The sequence below is a fragment of the Glycine soja genome, chromosome 6 (assembly GCF_004193775.1).
Source record: "Glycine soja cultivar W05 chromosome 6, ASM419377v2, whole genome shotgun sequence".
In the NCBI taxonomy this organism is placed as follows: Eukaryota; Viridiplantae; Streptophyta; class Magnoliopsida; order Fabales; family Fabaceae; genus Glycine; species Glycine soja.
The window spans coordinates 29,274,342-29,284,324 of NC_041007.1; the positions used below are offsets into that span (position 1 = coordinate 29,274,342).

General features: G+C 35.7%; 1 protein-coding gene across 3 annotated transcripts; it reads right to left on the reverse strand.

Moving 5' to 3' along the window:
- Window positions 1-2,113: 2,113 nt before the first annotated feature.
- LOC114416767 (cellulose synthase A catalytic subunit 7 [UDP-forming]-like) lies at window positions 2,114-7,463 on the reverse strand. Of its 3 annotated transcripts, none has more exons than XM_028381769.1 (12): window positions 7,331-7,463; window positions 7,035-7,230; window positions 6,823-6,947; window positions 6,697-6,742; window positions 6,323-6,422; window positions 5,998-6,252; window positions 5,398-5,743; window positions 4,739-4,987; window positions 4,134-4,346; window positions 3,866-4,037; window positions 3,583-3,773; window positions 2,114-3,309 (listed from the first exon to the last, which is right to left on the reverse strand). In XM_028381769.1, the coding sequence occupies exons 1-12, from the start codon at window positions 7,403-7,405 to the stop codon at window positions 2,365-2,367; spliced, it is 2,913 nt and encodes a 970-aa protein (XP_028237570.1). In that variant the 5' UTR covers window positions 7,406-7,463; the 3' UTR covers window positions 2,114-2,364. The 3 variants fall into 3 exon arrangements, with proteins under 3 accessions (XP_028237570.1, XP_028237571.1, XP_028237569.1); XM_028381770.1 differs by having other exon boundaries at window positions 3,583-3,770; window positions 6,323-6,425; XM_028381768.1 differs by having other exon boundaries at window positions 6,323-6,425.
- Between the last annotated feature and the right edge of the window lie 2,520 nt (window positions 7,464-9,983).

The following is a 9,983-nucleotide window of genomic DNA, read 5'->3' on the forward strand; positions in this document are numbered from 1 at the left end:
ACAAGTGTAGATCTAAGATTTAATCGGTTTATTTATTTATTTTTTATAATCTACTCTAAACAGCACCAAACCACAAGACAATGGAGGATATACATGGAGAATAAGTTGAAGAACAAGGAACTAAAGAGAATTCACCAAACAAAAAGATAGAGGAAGCAAAAGAACATCACCTAGATGAAGATGCTCCGATAGCACATGATGTAAGCTCCATTGGAGCTTGTAGGCCTAGGATCTTCTTCATCAATGGATTCTTTTGCTTCTTGGAAGATGAATGACAGTGGAATGGAGAAGAAAGAGAGAGAGGAGATGCCACTTCAAGGAGAAGATGAGTCTAGAAGAAGCTCACCACCATAGGAGGTCATGGATAAGAGTTTGGAGGAAGAAGGAGATGAATGAAGGGAGAGGAAGAGAAGAGCACGAAATTTTGTGCTCTAAAAGAGCTCTAAAATTTGAAGTTTAATTTTCAAATGATCAAAGTTCAAAAAATGCACACACAAGGCCTCTATTTATAGCCTAAGTGTCACACAAAATTGGAGAGAAATTTGAATTTCTATTCAAATTTCACTTGAATTTGTGGAGCCAAATTTTGGAGCCAAAATTTCACTAAAGCATGAAGCAAATGCACAAAGTGTGACAATATGATGTGGCAATGGGGTGTAGCAAGCAAATGCTCACCTCCCCCTCTAAAATTTAATTGGATTGGGCTTCTCCCAATTCAATTAAATTTATTTTCCAACACACACATCAAATATTCACTTAATGCATGTGAAATTACAAAACTACCCCTAATACAAAAACTAGTCTAGGTGCCCTAAAATACAAGGGCTGAAAAATCTTACATTTCTAGGGTACCTTACCTTCATTATGGAGCCCTAAATACAAGGCCTAAAAATAATGAAACCTTAATCTAATATGTACAAAGATAAGTGGGCTCATACTTAGCCCATGGGCCCAAAATCTACCCTAAGGCTCATGAGAACCTTAGGGCCTTCTCTTGCATCTTTGGCTCAATCTTCTTGGAGTCTTCTATCTAATGCCCTTGGGGGGTAGGATTGCATCAATGATTATTGCCAATAAACCCACTTAAGAATAATTACTTGGTTAGAAGTACCTAAGCAAGATTTAGAGGTATATTACCTAACTAGTAATTAGGACGCGCAAGCCCATAGACCCAAGGCCTAATAAGGTTAGTATATAAAGCGGAGAACCCCCAGGTAAGAGGACTGATTCATTCTTGATTAATCATTAAATATCATCAACAACTCTGAGTCGAACCCTTACTTGAGTGTTAGAGTACTTTTTGCAGGTACCCCCCCCCCTACTCTTTTGGACTCACATGTACTGAAGCCTTCGACAAGGAACCATCATAGAAGACCCTTCGACATAAGGGTAAGTGTCGAGTCCATTTGTTACAGGAACAAATATAAATACAGGCCTCAATGCAGCAATGGTTATGGTAGATTTACCATGCAAGAATGAAAATATTACATAACCAAAATGTTTAGAAGCCCCACTTGTGCAGTGTTATTGATGCACATAAGCCAAATTCCAACAAGCAGAATTTGAGAGATGTCGGCAAGAAAAAGGGGGAGAGAGAAAAAAAAAAAGAAATCGGTAGAAAAAGGGGAAGTCGGAATAGGAGAGCACTCATCTTGGGGTGGGTTTACTACTTAGATGCTTTTAGCGGTTATCCGTTCCGCACTTGGCTACCAGCATTTACCATGGGCACGATCACTAGCACACCAGAGGAGCATCCATTCAAATTTATTTGACTTTTGAATACCAGAAGACTTTTTATAAGTTGTAAAAAATCTTAATTGAATATCAACGAATTTTATTACATTCTTTAAAAAATCTTAATAGTCTTGATTGAATACCATAAGATTTATTTTTATCATTTAAAAGTATTAATTGAATACTATAAGAATTTTTTATAAAAAAAAATTTTTAAAATCCTTTAAAATCTTAATTGAATACACCCCTTAAACTTTTCCAATAGTATTGGTTTATGACATGTTAAAAATATAATGAAAAGTCATTCATCATGTGCTTAAGCTTTTGCAGTAGTTGGTTTCATGAAGACGCTAGTTTTGATGTCTTCTTTAGATTTCAGTCAGTCCAATAATTTATGTACAATTTGAAGTTTGGATCTCGTTGTAGCCAAAAAAAATCCTTAGTAACACTTATATATCTACTAACAAAATTAAGTACACTGCTCTCTTCATTCAATGAAAAAGCAAAATAGAAAAGTAAAGGACATGTTGGATTTTTTTTTCTTTTACAAAATTTTTTTTCTGCCATTTTCATCTCTGCACCTAGGTTTTTGTTTCACGCTTCATAGTAGTAAAGAAATGAGATGTAGATTCAGCAGCTGATTCCACATTGCTTGACATCAGGCCCCTTTGTTTTCAACACAAAAGGGTCAACTCTGACCCAAACCAAGGAAAAGATAGAAGCCAAGAGCACAGACCATATGACAATAAGAGTTGGTGTTCTGTTCTGCCTACCCATTAGACCTTTAAGGAAAGGGTACAAATGGACAATAACCCATAAAGAAAAGAACAGTTTCCCAAGCAAAGCTCCCCAAGAATGTTCACCACTGTTTATGGCATCGGTGAAGCCAGCCACAATACCAATGAGATTGATTATTATGATTGTGGTTGGAGGTATTAGAAGTGCAGTCCATCTAATGGCATAGAGTTCACGAAACTCTACCTCATCTGGTGCCTTTGATACAATGCTGAAGTTTTTGTTGACTCTACTAGAAAGTGGCAGGGCTCCCATAATGCCTTGCAAAACGGCAAAGAGGTTTGCAGACACACTTCCAATGACCCAGAATTGCTGGCTTCTCCACCATTCCTCAAGGCTAACTCTACTCCATCTCAATTCAAGAATCGCCGAGGCAAAGATTGAGATGAACAATGCAATGAAGATCAAGCTTGCAAAAGTGCCTACCGATGGTGTGATGAACTTATCAGTGAGCAAGCAGATGGCAGGAATGGTACAATAAATTAGGAGGGGTATTGAGGTGAAGGGGTAGACAGTGCTGTTAATATAGGCAATTCGTTGGAGTCCCTTGAGTCTTCCTCCATTGAGGCCATACACAAGTGGGCAATGGCTGCTGAATAGGATCTGAAGTGATCCCACTGCCCATCTCAGCACCTGGTTGAGTCTTTCTGTAAGGTTGATAGGAGCTGTACCCCTGAATGGATCTCTCTTTGGCATGCAATATACAGACCTCCAACCACCACAATGCATCTTCATACTTGTCAGAGTATCTGTTGCTATGGATCCATAGCTCAAACCCACCTGTGCATTCCAACAAGATTATATAATCTATCGTTTCCAAGGCCGGTCCAACAATAAACGAGGCCTAAAGCAAATTTTAAATGAATTTTTTGCTTTAAATATGTTGGGCCTTTTTAAGTAACATATGTAGCATTTTTATCAATATATAAGGCCTTTTTTACTTTATAAATATTAATAACAAATATTTTTTTGCTGGTTATTGTTTTATCCTTGAACCAGACCATTTCATTTGGAAAATGAAAAAAAAAAAAAAAGCTTTCTAAAATATAATACCTCATATCCCCAGAGAGTTCTGTCTTCATATCTGGAGTTCATGACATGAATGGCTTCTTTAAGAAGGGCTTCCTGACTGGAAGAAGGATCAACACCACCTTCTTCTGTCCATGAAGAATTCATGAAAATTGTGGACATCCCAAATTTATTCTCGGACTTCAATAGCTCCTTGTCCTCATCTGTTGCTGCTGCTGCAAAAGAAAATTACTTGTTGAGATAGAAGGAGAAAAGAAAGTTACTTATTTTGTGTGTGTTTTTTATAAGTATAGAGGGTTGTGATCACCTGTTTTGCTTGCTTCTTCTCCATTCTCGTCCTGTTTTGAGTGTACTTGCACCATGCTTGGGCGTTTTGAAGCCTTTGGAGAATCAAAGCCAGTTAAGGCTTTCCTTCTGAAGATACATGCTGAACCAACATAAGCAGGTCCCTGAATTCCATCTAGGCACCTCAAGTTAATCTGCAGGACACCAAACACAGAGTGTACCATATCAAATTTTATTCACACAATGAAGGAAAGAAATGAATTTAGAAAACCAAAAAGAGTTGCACTCACATCAAATAAAACAGTGTTTTTGTTAGCATAACGATCATTCCTATCGAGGCTGTCAAATCTTAGTGGAAACTGTACAAAGCCAATGCCATTCCCAAGTTGTATGTCCATGAAGAAACACATGGCCTCTCGCACGACTTTGCTGTTATTTACATAATGATTGCAATCCAAGTTGAGCACAAAAGGAGCATTGTTTAACACAGCGGATACACGAAGCTGGAAACACAGCAGCAACATTTAGGCCAACAAAGAAAGCTTGTTTTTAGCTTCATGTCATGAGAATGAGAAAATGTAATCTGAGAAATTAAGGCGATGCTTGGTTTGATTATTTTCTGTTTTCATTTTCAAAGAAAACAGAAAAATAAGAGTAAAAATACATTTATTTAAAATTTAGAAAACATTTTCTCTGAAAATATTTTAAAAAACAAACACAAAACTAAAAAGAACAAATCAACATCTTTAGCATTTTTTAAAGAAGTGAAAACACAATGACACCTTAGAATACTTTATTCTCGATATATGTTTTCTAAATCTTGAAAATGAAAACTATTTTTAGAAAATGAAAATAGAAAATAAACACTCAACCCAAATGTGCTTGAAATGCTTACCATGGCATTGATTGCGCCAGCTTTGTTGTGGTGTTGGAATGCAGGCCTTTTCTCACGAGATGTGTAGACAAGACAAGGAAGTTCATTACCTACATTGTGAGGAAGAAGGACTTGTATCATACTTGGATGGTCTTTGGAGTTGTTTCCTGGCCATGGTGTCTCATCTTTCATAGTCCACCCTTCTGGGGGAACTCTCATGGATTTAGCCACAAGTGCATTTATCCTCACCTTAAATTCCTCATATTCTCTCTGTCAAGTAAGTGCCAACAAGCAATGAAACTTTGTTCGTCGGATTGAACTAGTATAAATAAATATTTTAATTTTAATTGTTAAAATACAAGTCAGTCCCTATATTTGACCTTTTCCTAATTTAGTGACTGTTATTTGCCCTGGTTATAATATTGTTAATAGATTGTTAACTCGTCTAACGTTTGGAGCCTTAGCATGTGATTACTCAAAGACCATGTATGAGTATGACAAGCATTAGAAAAGTCATCAATCTTTTTAAGGGGAGACACTAATTCATTATCATATTTTCTTGTAAAGACAAAAATATAATATATTAAAAAAAATAATGGTATATATCAAGTATTGAGACCAGAATTTCAAATTAGTCTGTTTTAAAAGAAGGCATTAAGTTTAGGAGGATTAATGCTAACCTTCATAGTGCGGCGTTCTTTCACATAAGTGGATTGAAGCTTATCCTTTAGAAAATCTATCTTCTCAGTCAAGTACTTTTCTGGTGCTCTAGGTTCTACAGAAAATTTTTTGCAGAAAGGTACCCACTTTCTGGAAAACTCAGCAGTTTCTTGAAGAACTTCAAAGGTGAGCATGGAAGCTCCATCATCAGAAACGTAGCATGAGATTTTGTCAGCAGGGTAATCCAGGGCCAAGATTGAAAGAACAGTGTTGGCTGTTACTAAAGGAGGTTCCTTGATTGGATCCACAGTAGTGACAATGATATCTATTGGAGAAAGCATATTGGGCTTGTTCTCTGGTTCAAACCTGCATTGCAAGTTCTAGGCATTTAGCTTATTAATTTAGATTCCAACTCTTATAAAATGCAGAATCAATCATATCATTACCGTTCTATTCTTGAGAATTATGAGTGACTATGAATACAGAAACAATAGTGTCATAAACTTTGTATGACTCAATTGTTATAATAGCCCAAGTTATTTTGTAATATTGGAAGTTATATGAAAATGAAAACTAGCACCATTTGGATTACAGCTGCAGAGGAATTCAGAACACTTGACCTGATTGAAAGACGGTCAAGATATGTCTCACGATCAATGGGGAACCATTTGGGAAGCTGATCAATCATCCAGGATAATGCAAGCCAGATTTCACATGTCACAGATATGAACCATAGTCCAATTGCATCAGGTACTGGGTGAAAGATTCTGTACTGAAAGAACAGTAATAGAAGGAGGAGCCTAGCCACAACCATCATTCTGTAAGGACTGAGTCTGCCTGATGGTATTGGTACTTTCCTTGACAGTGGCTCTTTCCTGCATCATTAAATAATTAAGGATTTTCTTTCAGATTATATGGTTATTAAAATGGTATTGTGGTGCTTACATGGCCTTTACGGGATCATCTGACGCATCAGTTTCAGGCCATAGATTGCCTTGGTGCAACATCCACTCATCTACTTTCTCCTTGTCATCCAACTTTGCACCTGCTTCAAGAAGAAATGCTAATTATAATAAGCGTCTTGAATGTTCAATCTATTTACTAATATTAATAAAAAGTTCCAAAGATTTCAAATTACAAACTTAGGGGAAAAAGCTAAAGATGATTTTGAAATACAGTGTATCATCCAATTATATTATTTAGTTTATAAACTTTAGCTCAAAAGACCATTGCATAGTGCATATTCCACTTAAAGGAAGAAAGACTGCAATAAGTGTGGCAGATCCCGTCAACTGATAAAAGAGACGACCAACACATACCAGGTTCTTCAACACCGTTAGAAGATATGGGCAACTCCCCATTCACCTGCATGTTGCATTCAAATCTCAAAGTTAAAATTTTATACATTAAATGCATGTATAGTTCTCTATCCTTCTTAGACTTACCTTTGCTAAACCCACATCACTATCTCTATGGGTCTTGTTCCCCTGTAGCATCTCTTCATGCTTGAATTCATGTTCAATATCATCCACGTCATCTTCATCCTCATCTCCCAAAACTCTTGGGCTTCCTTTGCACATCAACAAATAGCAATCAAATTACCAAAAAGCTACAAAATAGAAAAACGTATACATTTAGCAGCTTAATTTCCAATTACCTTTGGTTCGCTTGTATCTTGTATGACACTGAGGACAAACTTGAGTCCCTTCCCTTCTTTCATACTCATAACATGGCCTGCACACAGGGAAACCACACTCTTCACAAGCTACAAATAAGTCTCCATCCACCGTAAGTCCCACAGAATCACCACATATCTCACAGAGTTGACCATCTAAGTTCTTCACAGGCTTAGGCTGCAATAAATTAAGTTTATCAAACATACAGAAAAATGTCACTAATTATAATTTAAACAAGAACGACGACTTAATCTCCTTGCTTCTCTATATGGTCCACCTCATCATGTCCTTGAATGACCACAAGCTCATTGCTGTTTGGGGTACCAGCAAAAAGTCCAGTACTTGCTTCCATGGTGAGTGGGGAATGGAACCAGTGCAAGTATGCATGTGTGAGAGATGTTGGGGTTCTCATGAATTAAGGTAAATAAAGCATACAAGTGCATGTTTTTCACGCGCCCGCATAACATTGATTGTTGTCGGATTACTATTGACGTGAAGGATTGAAGTGTTATACCGCAACAAAATATAATTTGAAAACCGGGATTAGAGTTTAATTTGTGTATAAGAATATAGCTTTAATGCACAAATCACATCTTTTGCATCTGTGCAGATTATTGGTGAAAGTTCTTCCTTTGTTAAGGTACGTAGGTGGAATAAGCATCTCATGTTTCAATTTCAAAAAGTATATACTATTGTAGAAACTAGACGTTGTTCCTAATGCTTGACGTTTTATTATGCACATTAGTGACCCTTTTCTTAAAGTTCAGATCCATGTTGCTGCATAGTTTGAAACTCAATCTTTTTTCAGGATACTGAGATCCCTCTCTTGCTGTTTGGTCACACACACTACACGACATTGATGTGTTACACAACCCCGCAAAAATGACCGAGGGTAAAGAAGGATTGGATGTCGCCACCATTTTTCTTCATTTCCCACCTTTATTTAATTCAATTAGCTAGCATCATGGTTTGGGTGAGAGTTCAGCGATTGATTTGTTGAGATTGACATGATAGCAACATTAAAGAGATTCTGCTTGAAGATATGCGTATGATATGAACCCAACTTCCGAATTTGGCAACTAGATATGACCTGCACATTGCTCAATTTATAAATAAATGTGTATGATATAATTTGAAAATATTAAAATATTTTAAAACACATTATATTAAATTATAAAGTTAAATAATAGTAAAATATGTATTGAAATATAAAGAACATAAGATCGAGATTCCAACCTTGTCTAATAGTTTTGAGGTTTTAGAAAAGTCTTTTATTTGAGTTTTCCTTTAATATAATTCGTCAAATTTTATCGGGACATTACACACACTAATAAAGATTTTTTTTAGCATAGTTTAATACTTTTTTTATTGGGACACTAATTCTTTTTAGTAATTATTTTACTAACTTTAATTTAAGGAAAAAAAATGTCTACATTATAACTGATATCAAATTGATGTTCACAAAAACTTAAATGTACAAACACACAGGCACATGCACACTCACACACATATAAAATTGAAAATCGTTAATTTTTATAATATATTAACATGCATCATGCACAAGAAAAATGTATATTTTATATAACGAAAAGTTTATTATATAAAGTATTATATTATAATTAAAATTATTATCACACAAATATTTTGAACATATAATTATATTTTAATATTATGATAAATTATTTATATTGTTAAATAAAGTTACTTTTAATTATTAATAATTTCTTTATATAATCAATGACAGAGAAGAGCAAACCATTGAGCTCAAGGAAACGAACAATGTTATTTAGGTTATTGAGAAAGATAAGTGTGTTATCTCACGTGTATGGGGAGATATAGTTAAGGAGGAAATCCATACTGAAATGGTGATGCCAGCTCTTGGTAATTAAGAACCCTTCTCGTTGGTTCTTTCCAAATCTCAACATAAGAAATTAAGGAAACTACAACATGATGTAGTAGCCTCTCCAATCATAACCCGCTCGTAAGTAGTCCCCAACAATCGTGCTTGAAGAAGTGCATTTTTTGGAATGCTCGTGGTTTGGCTAATATGCCAATGCAAGACTATCTTAAGTACTTATGCTTGCTTCACAAACCAGATTTTGTTCTAATTGCAGAACCCTAGTCTAAAACAAATATCTCTCTTTCTGCTATTTGGGATTTGCTTCATCTCAAATGCTTTGGTCTCAACGATAGAGGAGATCTTTGACCTAACATATGAGTCTTTTGTTGCAAATCTAATGCAGGCTTAGGAAGGTAGTTAGTTAGTTAGACTCAATTCTGTTAACTTCTATTAGTTGCAAAAGCAGTTAGGCAGTTAGTGGTAGTTGTTAGACATATGGCCTTAAATCTTAAGAAGGGGTGAATTAATTTTCTACTAACAAACTTTTAACCCCCTTCTAAAAGAAGAGATAGGCTCAGAATGCAGAAAAAGTAGCAATCAATTTAATAATGTTCTTTAAACATGAAAGATAAAATTGATTGCAACAAAATAAATGAGATAAGGGAAGAGAGAATGCAAACACAGTTTGTATACTGGTTCGACAAAGTCTGTGCCTACGTCCAATACTCAAACAACCCACTTGAGATTTTCCTTTCCCTTTGTAAAAAGCCTTTTACTAAGTTTGAACCACACAGGGACAGCCCATCCCTTGTGTTCAGGAATCCTTACAACTTAAGAGACCCTTAGTCCCTTAACCAATCTCTTTGAATGAGAAGAAAGAAAGAAGAATTCTCTCTTGAAGAGAAGGATCTTACAATTGAAGTCCATGGAGAAACTCTTAATGGATTTGCAAGTGTTTGCCCAAGAGTTTCTTTTGAGAGAGCATTTGGCAATGAAGTTCTCTTGGCATATCTCTCTCATTTCCTTTTGAGAGGATAAGACATTTTGAACAAGCAAAACTCTCTCTTCAAAATTTGTGCCCAAGTCACGT

Coding starts and splice junctions, on each gene's coding strand:
- LOC114416767 (XM_028381768.1), bottom strand. CDS start 7,405: ATGGAAGCAAGTACTGGACTTTTTGCTGGTACCCCAAACAGCAATGAG. Junction 5,744..5,997: donor CTTGACCGTCTTTCAATCAG/GTCAAGTGTTCT, acceptor CTTGCAATGCAG/GTTTGAACCAGAGAACAAGC. Junction 3,310..3,582: donor GAACTCTCTGGGGATATGAG/GTATTATATTTT, acceptor TGGAATGCACAG/GTGGGTTTGAGCTATGGATC.